Genomic DNA, 14,096 nt, shown 5'->3' on the forward strand with positions numbered 1-14,096 from the left:
ATCAATATCAGAGAGAGAAGGCAGGCAGGGGATAAGAATGAAAGCGTAATAGTAGCAAAGAGAGAGAAGGAGAAATAAAGTAACGGGAAGTTAGGTAATGGTCTTCCACAGGAAATGGAGTTTGTAGGGGCGGATTGGTTCTGCTTTGAAATACATAGATAAAGGTCGCCACAGAGAGAGGGAAAGAGAGAGAAAGAGGGGGAGAGAGAGAGAGAGAGAGAAAAAAAGAAAGAAAGGGAGGGTTTCAGTATGTGAGCGAAGAAGGAATTCCCCCGCCTCTACTGCCCCGGCCAAGGAGGAGTGTGTGTGTGTGTGAGAGTGTATGTGCATGCAGAAAGGCTTGTCTGGGCAAATTGCAAAGTGCTCCTCACTATTTCCATACTGTGTTGTAAGCCTACATTGTGTTTACCCTACAATATGGCCTCCTGTTTTCTATATACGCCTGGTAAGGATGCAGGCCTTGTGTAATGTGAGTAGAACCTGTTATGTAATGAATTAATGTGTAATGAATTTGTAGATGAGTCACATTCATTACTACTATAGTACGATGGTGCATCATTTAGTAGGAAATACATTTTTTAGAATTAATGTTTAACTGTTTAGTCTTATTTTTTTTATGATGCATGTGATCCCTCTTTGCTTTGATTTTGTTTTGAATTACTTTGATGCCACTTTAATGTTTTCATAGATGTTGATTCAATCAGTCGCTTTTCCTCTCATAGCCGTGCAGTTAGTATCTATCTTTTCGTGGTGAATGGGCTTTGTGCATGTCTGAATGTGTTTGCCACATGAGTAACCCACACTCCCTGTTCCCTTTCTTTCAGAGTCTCTGGAATAAGGTGGGCAAGTGCCGAAGTCGCGCAACGAAGACAAGACAGGATGAGAGAGAGAAGCCCTGGCAGAGGAGGAAAATAGAGAGAATAGAAAGGAGGGGGAAGAAGAAAAATAAGAGGTAGAGCAAGAGAGGAACGCCAAAGAGAATCTCTGGGATAAATAAATAACAAGACTTGTTTGGAGAAAAGGCAAGCTAGATGAAAAGATGAAGCCGATAAAAAAGCAGCGGCGCTCTCCTCCCTCCACCCGGGCCAAAGGGGGGAAGCGTCGCGGAGCGGGGGATGCCCCAGAAGGAGGGGAGAAGAGAGACTCAGATGAGAACAGAGACAGAAGCAGATCCCCACAAAACCGAACACCCTCCTCTTCATTTTCTTCTAATTCGCATTCAGAGTCCTCCCAGATGGAACCAATCAGAGCGCGGGACACTTCAGAGGTGGAGGGGCTTCACAGAGAAGGGCTGTCAGAAAGGACGGTATCACTTGTGATGGATTCTGGGAAATTTTTGACAGCGTCGGATGATAGAGCAGGGAGGTTAGCAGTGAGCGGCAGCAGCCACAGTGACAGTGGTGGTAGCAGTTGTAGTAACAGTAGTACACCAAGCACCAACAACAGCCCAAACCCCGCCTCCAGCCGAAAAACAGCCACCTTCAAGGCTCGTGTTCCCAAAAAGAAGTACACCTCTGAACACTGCATGTCTGCTACTGGTAACCATAGCAATCCTTCCTCCAGCACGCCCCCTCCTCTACCTCTTAGTGGTGGGGTCATCAACCACGGGTCAACAGGTTCAGGAAGTGACATCTATGTCTCGCACCCTGATGGCAACAGTCAGAGCAGGAGCCTGATGGGCGACTTCCACAGCAGGACCACTGGCAGGGAAGGGCCTCAGAATGGCTCCTCGGGACCCCCTACCCTGTCGTTGGGAGGGGACAGGGAAAGGCCTGGAGGGGGTGAAGGGGTGAGAGAGGCAGAGGGAGTGTTGCCCAGTCCCCTGCCCCGCTGCTCCTCAACGGACACCGCCAGCGAGCACTCGGCTGACCTAGAGGTAGTCGGCGACCCACACGCCCTCACACAGATGTCTACGCACGCAGCGCCCAGTCTGCCCGACGCGCTGTCTGACGCCCTTGCCAAAGGGCTGAAGAATCAGCGTGTCCTCGCCCGCCAGCTCAGGAGAAGAAGTGACGAGGAGGGAGGGGGCGAAAGGAGGGACGAAGGGGGGATTTCAGAGTTGGTGTTCCGGGCTGGAGTCGTCCGCAAGGTCAGCGATGACTTTGGAAGCCTGGAGGTGCAGCTGAACGGTGAGAAGACACTGTGCCGTTACCCGTATCGACATGACAGCCCCCCAGGGGTGGTGGACATTATCCTAGATGCCCCGCCGCCTGGTGTCCATCCAATAGCTATTGGCACCCGTGTCTGCGTACCTTTTGGCAATGAGGAGGGCAGCGAAGGCCAGTGGTATCGACAAGGTGTGGTGACCCAGGTGGATACACACCCTGCTGTGGCCAACCGCTACCGTGTCCTCCTGTCTGAGGAAAGACAGGGCGTGGACGAGGAAGAGGATGGCAGAGGGACAGCTGCTGGTACCCAGGCAGTGTGGGTCTCCCGACAAACACTCCGGCTTCTGGTGCCACCTTGGGACCTGGATCTGCCGCCTGGAGGAGGACGAGGTGGAGAAGAGGGAGTGAGAGACAAGGAAAGGGAGTGGGAGGACAGGGAGGAGATAGACGTGGAGCAGGAGGTGTGTCGTTTGAGCTGCGGGATGACACCCGGCGTGGGGACAGTGTTGGGGAGAGGAATCCCCTACCCGGGCATGGTTCCTGTTTCCTCCACATCAGGACACAATATTACCTCCCCAGTAACACCAGCGTCAGTCCTCAGCCTGGCCCCAGGCCGAGAGTGGGAAATCGAGAAAGACTTAGAGAGGGAGAGGGACCTCCAGAGAATACAGGAAAGAGAGAGGGAAAGAGAGCGAGAACGGGAGAACAGTGCAATGCAGCAACAGCAGCAACAACAACAACAACAACAGCAGCAGCAGCAGCAGCAGCAACACCACCAGTACATGCCACTCACCCCCGAAGAGGACATGGAGGTGTCCCACTTTAATATGCTCCCAGTGGGGGCGATCATACCTGGGGCAAAACCAATGGCACTTTCCCAACACCGCCACATTGTCTCTAAGCCCCCGCCTGGCTACCTCAATCCCCACCTGTCTGTGGTGCGGGGCATCGGGATCTCCGGGATCCCCCCTACCCACCTGGCCTTGAAGCCCCACCCCCCTCCTTCACCTGTTGTTTTAAGCCTTGACCCAGCAACCGCAGCAGCTGCAGCAGCTGCAGCAGCTGGTGCTGTCATTACCACCTCTCAGCTCCCACCCCTGCCTCCCATCTCCTCTTCTACCGCTTCCTCCTCCAGAGTAGAGAAGGCCTCAGGAGGAGGTTCTTCCAGCGGAGGAGCAGGTGGTGGCGGTGGATCCGGATCAGGTTCAACCTCCTCGTCCTCGTCACGTTCCCGCACCCCACTGACAGCTGCCCAGCAGAAGTACAAGAAGGGAGATGTGGTGTGCACGCCAACAGGCATCCGTAAGAAGTTCAATGGGAAGCAGTGGAGGAGGTTGTGCTCCAGGGAGGGCTGCTCTAAAGAGTCCCAGCGCCGAGGATACTGTTCCAGACACCTCTCGATGAGGACCAAGGAGATGGAAGCCAGCGGAGGCAGCCGGGAACGGGGTGGAGCCAGCAGCACGGGGACCCTGACGCCGTCTGACCTCCGACTGAGCGGTGGGAGAGCGAGCTCAGAGTTCGACTGGGACGAGACGTCGCGTGAGAGCAGCGAGGCCAGCAGCCGTGGAGGAGACTCCCGCCCCCGCCTGGTCCTTCCCTCTCTGCTCCCCCAGGACCTCTCCCGTTTCGACTTTGATGAGTGTGAGGCAGCGACCATGCTGGTGTCCCTGGGGAGCTCCCGCTCAGGCACACCCTCATACTCCCCTATCTCCAACCAGTCGCCCTTCTCCCCTACCCCATCACCCTCGCCCTCTCCGCTCTTCGGCTTTCGCCCTGCCAATTTCAGCCCCATCACTGCTCCCGCCTCACTCACTCCACGCCGCCATCGCCAGCTTAGCGGCACTAAGATGGGTACACCAGGGGTTGAGCGAGAGCGCCACCTGTCGGGGATCGTGCCCACTTTTCAGACCAATCTCACTTTCACAGTCCCCATGAGCCCCAGCAAGAGGAAGCTCGACAATCACCCGCCCCCTCCGCTGCCTGCAATCCAGGACTACCAGACCAAACCTGAGCAACAGCAGCTTGTGAGCATAGGGGGAAGCTTGGTGGGAGACCCAAACCTGGGCCACAATAATGCCGCCTTCAGAGTCCTCTCCCCCCAGAGCCAGCCCACAACCCCCTCCTCGCTTTCCTTCCCCCGGCCTCGTAGCGCCACCAGCAGGCCACCATCCTCCGCCGCTTCCACGCCTCCACCCATGCTGGTCTCTCCCACTCCTCCCTCCCCGTTGCCCCAAGAACCCTCCCCACGCCGTATTGTGCCCTTACGTGATTCCCCAGTCATTGTCCGCAACCCAGATGTCCCTCTGGCCAAGTTCTCTGATGGTCCGTTAGGGAGGAGAGAGAGGAGCAGGTCCAGAGAGCACAGCCAGCCCCAACACACAGCTCCCCCAGGTCTGCAGGTCCCCGTCCCCATCAACGGGGCCACCACCAACGGTGCAGTTCTCTTGCGCAACCCCACACTTGTCCTGGTCACCTCCAGCTCGGTAAGAAAGTCACTATGTTTGTATATGTGCCACATGATCATGTACAGTTTAGGGATGGGCCATGTGGATAAAGTCTTAATTTTATAATGCGATAGCAATATTATGTCATAGCTACTAGGGCTGTGCAATTGATCGAAATTGTAATAGCGATTACGATTTTGGCTTTTAATGATCGTTATTATAACACTTATTTTGCATTACGTTTTGTAAGTAAACAATTATTTTGTCTTGTGTTCTGAATGAAAAAAAAATGTTTTAAGGGAAATTTCACAGTTCAAGGTGTTTTCACTGTTGATTTGTTTAACTGTTTCTCTGTTTTTTAAAGTCCAATAATTGCAGCATCTTTCCAAAAGACAATTGGTAATGGTGTTAAATAATCATGATTTAAATAATTACCAAAATAATCGGGATTATGATTTTTTTCCATAATCGAGTAGCCCTAATAGCTACCTCAGTATGGCAATGGTACAGCAAAAGAGTGTCTTTATTTTGGGGGATGTCTAATTTATATAATTTTGTCAGTGACTGAGAAACTTCACCATGAAAGTGAATTTCAAGGTGAAAATCTATATTTTTATTAGTAGTATTTTTAGTAGCAAATACTAATCGTGATAGACCCTAAAATTGGCCCTCAAAAGTTTGTAGCTTGTCCCTAATCACCTCTGATTCAAAACACAGTCAAATGGAGACCCAGAGTCAGCAAAATTATGAGCAGCTGCCATCTTTTAAGTATTTAATTCTCAAATATGCATCTACTATATTTTTGCTATGATTTAGTTCTCTGCAAATACTAAAAATGTTTGTGATGTCTCCTCCCAGTCACTGACCCCGGCCACAGTGGGCCATGCTGCATTGTCCAGCCCCTCCATGGTGCCCACTTCATCGGGCTCAATCCTGTCCTCCTCTGGTTCTGGAGGCAGGGAGCGTGAGAGGAAACCTGAGGGACACCAGGATGCCTCCGGAGGGGGGCTGCCACAGCCAGTCGCCTGTCACCCCACGCCGACTGCCCTGCTGCCGCTCATACTGCCAGCTGAGTCGCCCCACCCTGCTCCACGCAAGCAAATCATCATGGGACGGCCAGGGACTGGTGAGTAAGGACGGGGAGAGGGAATGAGATGTCATCATGGTTCTGTGGCTTTGACCTCGGTTCACGTCAGATACAAAGTCTGCCGAGCCACACTTCTGCTATACTGTAAAGTAGGAAGGGATGTGCAGGCTGAAGCTTGTGTACTCTAGCCCAGTCATTCTCGCTTTCATTATCCCTCTAGAGTTACAGAGCATCATCAGAGTGCTATGGCTATGAGTCATATACACTTTACTATTGTTTGCTTGCCGTGTAAGAAAGAAACCATATTCAAAGGATGTTTTTTTTGTCCCCTTAATTTGCCTTCCTAGTGCCTTTTGACCTTTTTTAGGAGTGTTTTTATTTGGTTATTTATTCATACCGGTATTTATTAGGCATGTATGTGGCATATACTCAATTTTCACAAATATGTTTTATTTTAAAGTTTAATATATGATGAATGAAGTAAACAAACCAAGAGTGTGAGAAATGTTGTGCTGCTTTAGGCTGCTGCTCTTTCTTTGCCAATAGCACACAGTTAACAATGGCTTTATCATTGGCTTCCTTAAAAACAGCCACAGTGGACACAGGGAAATGAGTTGCATTCATGCAGATTATACCGGTGACGAAAAAAAAAGCCGGAGGTCAATAGGTTATCAGTTGTTGGCATTTTATGAACATTCATTTTTAACCCAAGCTTCAGTCCTGCATGTAGATTTTGGTGTTCTAGGGATACATATTGTGATTATTTGCTTCATTACCTTCTTAAATCATTAGAGATGTTCCAATACCATTTTATCCTTCCTGATACTGATTTTAATACCTGAATTTGCGTATCGGCTAATATTGCATACCGATCCCATACCAGTCATAAAAATAAAAAAAGGTGTATATATATATATATATATATATAAATATATATATATATAAGATTTTTATACAGCTGTATACTACAAACCGTGTATGTATTGCTATCATTGTTGTATGTCCTGGCTTAGTTAAACCCTTTGTAAATCATTAAAAAAAATACATACAGAGAATGAATGCAATAGATACACTTTAGAACCTTTAAATAAACTTTCTTTTATTATCTTGTTTGATAGTCATAAATAAACTACTTTAAAGTATATTTTGTTCAGGGCTAAATTACGTGGTATAAGATCACTGCATAGACTCGCATGCTCACGGATACCAGCATTTTAGGCAGGATCTGAGGCATTTCCGAACATCTCTATAAACCATACTATCAGCTAACTATAAATTACAAGGTGTACTGTAAATGTCCGAAGGAGCACAGTGTGGTTTGAGGGAGGATGAAATTAAAGGGTGTGAAGTTACCCTTATGAGCAATTTTGTGCACCCTCTTTAGGCAAAAATCTGTTGTGAAGGGCACCCAGATAGCTCACTTGGAAGAGCGGGTGCCCATATGTAGAGGTTTACTCCTAGAAGCAGCGGGCCAGGGTTTGACTCCGACCTGTGGCCCTTTGCTGCATGTCACTCCCCTCTCCCTTCCCTTTCGTGTCTTCAGCTGTCCTGTCAAATAAAGTCCTAAAATGCCCAAAAAATGATCTTAAAATAAAAAAGAATCTGTTGTGAAAATATTTTAGCCAGCTTTGTTTGCATGCACTCTGTTGGATATCAGATTTGCCACTGAGAAGAAGAGGTGTTTGGGTTAATCATATACTGTGTGCTTGTTTCCATGCCAACCTTGCGATATTACAGCCGAAACTCAAATATGTTACTTTGAATATAGGAATGAGGAAGATAGTTTCCATTTGAAAAGCATGATTTCTCATTTTGTGTCATTTTAGCACAACACTCAATACACAATAAATGTACAGGAATGTGTCTTAGTGCAGAGCGATATTGGCAATTTATTGGTTTTTCAGTTTCACAGTTCATACTCACATTTGATAAAAAAAAGGGGGGGTTGTGTTATACAGTAAGTCATACAGACGATTAAAAAAAGCAGACGGTGCATTTTTCAGTTAATATGTAAATTTAGGAAACATGGCATGGTTGCAGTTACAGGAGAATTGTTAAAAAAAAACATGAAAAGTATCAAAAGTAACAGATTTATAGCATGAGGATCTGTAAATTCTAAATTTAAATACCGATATTTAGTATTTTGTAACCCTTTTCTGATTAAATTATAATTTCTTGACTCAAGGCGGCTTCAGAGTAAAACCTTTTTCCTCTGAGGCATGAAGATCAGAAAAGGTTTGATATATCAGTCACAAAGGCAGCCACCCCGCTGCTCAGTGTGTGTATTTTGTGACTCAGTTTGTGTTGTGTCAGAGTTATTGAGTATGCGTGTGCAGGGGGCGTCACTTTTCGTGTGTGTGTGTGTGTGTGAGTGTGAGTGTGAGAGATAGTTAAGGGGTGTTTCACTACTGAAACTTTGAAAGGGCGTGAGTATTGGCATGTCTAGACATACGAGACTGAGAGCAGGAGTGCAGAGAGCAACAAGGACAATCACACCTCCTCCACAACACACACACACACACACACATACACACACACACTCACACATTCATCTCGCTGTTTCAGACAATCAACAACCTCAGACAGAGCATCAAGGGCAGATCCAGCATGATGTGAATGTGTTTCATCACTCTCAGCAGAAAAAGGAGTAATCATATTGCCAGCGTGTTGTCATGGATACCCTTTTCCCACCAGTAGAATTAGCGCAGTAAAGCGTTGAGGCTTGAGCTGATTACCGAAGCGCGCTTTTATTCCTCTCTCTCTCTCTCTCTCTCTCTCTCTCTCTCTCTCTCTCTCTCTCTCTCTCTCTCTCTCTCACATCCCTACTAACAGCCACCTGCCTCTGTAGCGTTACGTTTCCTCCGCCATACATTTTTAAAAACGCCGAGAGCCACAGCCAGCCCAGAAACAAACACAGGCAGAAGGCAGTGGAGGCCCCACGGCTGAGATCTCTCCTAAATATAGCCCAACTCAAGTGCAGCTGCATTAGAATCACAAGTTGCATTACTGTGCTCTCTTTGAGTACATCTGCAGCCTTCAGTGAAGAAGAGATAAGTGCTCAGATGTAGGTGAGGTCCCATCTTGTTTCACAGCTCAGGAACTGTATTATTGCTTTTGCACCCACAGGAGAAATTATTAGAAAAATTCTCCAGGTGGTGGTAATGTGTAGTCATAGGACAGGTGGATATCTACAGCTGAGAGTAGCATACTTTCCCACCTTAAAGCATGAAGACAGCTGTTCACCCCATCAGGAGTATTTTTTTTCCTCCCTGCTGTCTCTTGCTATTCATCCTGTCAACACTTTAAGTAAACCAATAAGAGACAGATGGTTGTCTGCGCAGTGTTTCTTTCTCTGATATTTTTCACAACCTACCACTATCAGTGCTTCCCTGGAATATTCATGCCTCACCTCTTCAGGGTGTCAGCAGCTCCTTTAAATGTTTGAAGAATCTCAAGTTAGATTTGTTTAGCATCTTAAAGTATATGGCTATAGATTATATGTACTGTATCTCTCACTGCCAACAAATCTCATATACAATTGGATTTTAATAACATATATAACACAAAATCAAAACTATATCACTTTAATCCCAATACGCCAGGGACGTGCTTCCGATGTAATCCTAAAGGAACAGTCTTTCACTGCTTGTGGGAATGTTATGTGGGCAAACATTTTTGGAAGGTTAGCCAGACATGAGATGAGATGGTTAGCCAGACAACAAAACAAAAAATCCCTCGTTGGCCAAAGTTGTGCACCCTGGGTATAAGTATATTTAAGAGATTTTATCACTAAAAAGAGTGACCCTGCAGTAAAATACTTGTTTCTCTTACAAGAGAACATGATGGAAAAATGTAAACAAACCAAGTATGAATCGATATGTTGTGAGTATATCAACATGTGTTACTAACTTACATACATTAAAGGAAGCTGGCAGTTTTTGGAAATATCTGGGGGATCTGTATGGAGTTTAAAAAAATAAATGATTGTGTATATGTTTTTATTTATTTTTCTATTAATTTGATGGTATACTTTGCTGCCAAGATTGACCCTTTCATTAATATGTAATGTTTGTTATAAAAGAAAGAAAGTGTCTTGGTCACAATTCTTTAAAACAAATATAAGCGATCTGATTCAATAGTTTATGTTATGTGTTCTATGTAAAAATAAAAATAAAAAATTACTATGGTCCAATATATCGTTATCAAATCTTTTTAACTCCTAAATATCAATATCATTATCAGCCTTAAAAATCCAACATCGTTCAGACTGTACTGCTGATGTGTCCTTGAGCAAAGTCATTAAATCCCTACAAGCCTAAGAGCTGCAGCTTCATTTATTTATTTATTTTTATTTATTTATTTATTTGCACATATACACATGTATAAAAAGACAGAAAGAATTCAAGAAAACATTTGAACATTGTGCAGGAGAGGTTCGGAGCACAAAATGGCTTATGGAGATACCTCCCCTAATGAATATCAATAGTCATACTAAAGAAAAATGATAAGAAGATAAAAACAAAGACTCCGCAGTAATTCAAAGTTAATGGAATCTACAAGGAAGTTTAAGTTTGCAAGTTGAAATGCATTACAATGAAATCCATGAAGTCTTATAAATCTTTGCTAATAAAGTCCTTTTTCTGATGTTTTCAGTATTTCTGAACTAGACCTCTGCTCTACCTGTGGATGATCAATAAGAAGGAAAAAAAAAGTTATATATCTTTTTGTACAGTAAAGTACATTACCAGTACCAGGGCTGCACGATATGAGGAAATATGCTATATGTGATAACGCTGTTGAATAACGCGATAATGATATTACTCTAAATAAATAAATGAACAGATATTAAAGTGTAGTCATTTCTGCATTTCTACTGCTTTCAGTATTCTTCTAAAATACAACAAATTGCTTGCTGAATTTAAAAAAAGTGTACAGAAATCATTTCCAACGTTCTTTTATTGAACAAATTGAACATTGAATTGAATATAAAATGCACCACTACAAAAGATTGACAGTTACATTTTAAAGTGCAGTTTTCTACTCATATTCTCTTTCAACTAACACATCTGTCTTCAGTGGTGTGTATATTGCGGCAGTTGATATCGTGATGACAATAAAAAAAAAATGTGCTGCCCTAATCAGTACTATTCCTGGTCCTGCCCACCTTAAGAGAGTAACTTTTAGTATGTAAAACATTTGAATAAGCCTCACTTCCTCAGCTGAAGTTCCCTAGGCACACATCAACATAAACTGCCACTAAGTTGTAAGGAGTGCAAAAGTCAGAGCACAGCTGTAATAGTCATGAGACACTAATCAAAAGAGAATGTCTTGAACAGTGTGAACAGTACATCCAGGATATGTTTGCATTTTCTTCGTTATCTAGCTCATCAGTATCTGGATCTCCATTAGATAAGACAGTAGCCGGCAAATGGTTAGCTATAAATAGACCTTTTTGGAACTTTTTTTTATAAAATTATTAATGGAAACGGAAACTGGACATTACAGTGCTGCAGCCAGTCAGGGGATGAGTAGCGCTGTGGAGATAGTTCTGGCAGTGCGAGACTAGGGGGAGGAGTGGATGGTTAAACTGAGGCTGAAATCTTTATTAAATAATATTTTATGATTATATATATAAATGTACAGACACATAGAATAAACTGCTGCTGATAAAACCACAAACTATTCAACTGATTCCCAAAGTAGAAATATCTAAAAATGCAGTAGTGATGGTGTTAGCAGCAGTAATAGTTGTGGTTGTAGTAGTACTGGTGGTGGTTGTAGTATTAGTAGTAATGGTAGCTATACAGTAAGTGGAAGTAGTATAAGCAGTTGTAGAGCTTTCAGTGGTGTTGTATGGTGATGATACAAATGTATGAGCATATTCTGTTATCTGTTATCCAAATGAATGATTCTGAGGAAAATTATAAACAATATACAATACATTAAATTACGTCCTCTAGAGCTGGGCAATATATCGATATTATATCGATATCGTGATATGAGACTAGATATTGTCTTAGATTTTGGATATCGTAATATGGTAATATGGCATAAGTGTTGTGTTTTATTGGTTTTAAAGGCTGCATTACAGTAAAGTGATGTCATTTTATGAACTTACCAGACTGTTCTAGCTGTTCTATTATTTGCCTTTACCCACTTAGTCATTATATCCACATTACTGATGATTATTCATCAAAAATCTCATTGTGTAAATATTTTGTGAAAGCACCAATAGTCAACACTACAATATCATTGCGGTATCGATATTGAGGTATTTGGTAAAAAAATATCGGGATATTTGATTTTCTCAGCCCTAACGTCCTCCTTCCATATAGCGCTGACGTTTTATTCCTTTTAGTCCGTGTTTGTGTTGGCCTACTATTTTCTTTGCCCTTGTCCCCCAATAATGTTACTTGTGTAAAGCATCCGTGGGTTTCATGAAATGCGCTATATGAATCTAAGTTATTATTACGTTGGTTGCTTCAACAAACTCCTAATGCTTTGGCTCATGACACAGTGACAGTGAAACCCAATTTAGCTCACGAGACATACAAAGTAGGCTAAGTTACCGTATGCAACACTGGAAATGCAACAATGCATCTGTAGCTTATTCTTTTATTGTAAACGATTTTCTGTCTGAGCAAAACATCCATTGAAACTGTATGACCTCCCGGTAATGCTAACTAGGTAATCTACAGTGGGTAATACGGCACCGTAAAGAAAAGAGCTTTACGACAGCAGGATTGGTAAAAATACTACCGCTTTTGTCCAAATCGGTCGCTAGAAACAACACAAACTGAAAGTTACATATAGCCACTTTAAGTTACATTTTGAATGCAGGACTTTACTTGTAACATTGTATTTCACACTGTGGTAATACTACTTTTGCTTACATAAAAGATCTGAGTACTTCTTCCACCTCTGGTAGTACCGGTAATAGAGATTTGTGTACAAATTAAACTTTGTAGTCTTTGGCTTGAAATGGTGCCCGCTGGAGAAAGAGTTCAGTTCAGAGTCTGAAGCTCGGCAGCAGTCTAGACGGCGAGTAGTCTGGAGTCTAAAATCTCTGTGGATAAAATAACAGGTTCCCTCATCACACCGCATGACCCCTCATCTCTCATTATCCTGAGGGATGGTCTTTGTGTGTGTGTGTGTGTGTGTGTGCGTGCGTGCGTGCGTGCGTGCGTGCGTGCGTGCGTGCGTGTTGGAGAGGGGGGAGAGTAGGTGACTAAATAAACAACTCCATTCATGGTCTTCAGTGTCTATGAACGTGTAGTTTTTAGTAGCGCTTTAGCTCATCGCTGGCTGACGATCACGTAGGGTTTCACATGCTGCCACAGTGCGCTACCTTCTGTCTACAGTCCATGATACTGACATGGATAAACATGATGACATTTCACTTTCTCGCTCTCTCTTTCTTTCCTCTCTCTCTCCTTTCGTGTTCCCACAGTTTGGACCAATGTGGAGCCTCGGTCGGTGCCAGTGTTCCCTTGGCATTCACTCGTCCCTTTCCTGGAGCCCAGCCAATCAGGAGCGGCTGCCCAGCCTGCTGATGGTCAACAGCTTGTCAATCAGAGCAAAGGTAGCAAATAGCCCCACTCCCTTTCTCTGAATTCAACAGCAAGTACCCAAAAATATGACTGTATCTAATAAACACATATTTCCTAATATAATAATTATAACTGCTGGAAACAGTATGCAGGGCATTGTTTCTGCCAAAAACACTCAAGTGCAAAGTCGGACATACCAGCAGCCAAGTCAGAGTTTTCCAAAACAGTTGCGACTGAATTGCAAATCAGCACAGTTGGTGTTTATGCCAAAATAGTTCCAGTGACATTGTTGATAACACTATTTGCTGCCTGGAGTGCTAAAATGTATTCATAGACTAATATATTGACCTCTCGAGACGGTCATTAATCTTCAGAGCTTCATTAGGCCTTATTTTGGATATTAAGTTATCTTTCCTTTCTATTTGTTGTGTTAGTGCTGCAACTATTGATTAATCATGTAGTCTACGAAATCAGAAATAGTGGATACAATTTCTCAGAGCCCCCATCGTTAATCTAAAATCTGTAATATTTGCTAAAATATATGATAAAGAAAAGCAGAAAACCCTCAAATTGCAGAGACCAGCGAATTTGTTGGCATTTTTTGCTTGTAAATAGACTGAAAGGCTAATTGATTGTTAAAAATAGTTGCTAATAAAGTCAGCTCTAAACTGTTAAATTAACCAGCTCACTTTAGAATACATCATGGCATCCCATTCATGACTGTGTCACATTATCAATCTCAAAAGAAAACAGACAGTTTGCTATTTTGGGATGTATGAGCATCAAAGATAAAAGCAAATTTATTTTGGGGGATTTGTTTTAAGAGACCACCACACTGTATATAATCTGTAAAAAAGTATTTTTCAATCTAAATCAATTCTACAAAACCTCTTGGCTAAGTTATAAT

The 14,096-nt window shown here is 43.7% G+C and overlaps 1 protein-coding gene across 7 annotated transcripts in view; it reads left to right on the forward strand.

The window, feature by feature from the left end:
* cica (capicua transcriptional repressor a) overlaps window positions 1–14,096 on the forward strand; it is a 48,032-nt gene that overhangs the window by 11,304 nt on the left and 22,632 nt on the right. For 6 of the 7 annotated variants that reach the window (XM_028597091.1, XM_028597089.1, XM_028597092.1 and 3 more), the window contains 3 exons: window positions 825–4,591; window positions 5,411–5,678; window positions 13,090–13,221. In XM_028597091.1, coding sequence (XP_028452892.1) covers window positions 1,040–4,591; window positions 5,411–5,678; window positions 13,090–13,221 — 3,952 coding nt within the window. In that variant the 5' untranslated portion in view covers window positions 825–1,039. Of the gene's footprint in view, window positions 1–367; window positions 470–824; window positions 4,592–5,410; window positions 5,679–13,089; window positions 13,222–14,096 lie in introns of those variants that run through there. The other variant, XM_028597093.1, reaches the window with a different exon arrangement.

The sequence above is a fragment of the Perca flavescens genome, chromosome 14, assembly GCF_004354835.1.
Source record: "Perca flavescens isolate YP-PL-M2 chromosome 14, PFLA_1.0, whole genome shotgun sequence".
NCBI classification, from domain to species: domain Eukaryota; kingdom Metazoa; phylum Chordata; class Actinopteri; order Perciformes; family Percidae; genus Perca; species Perca flavescens.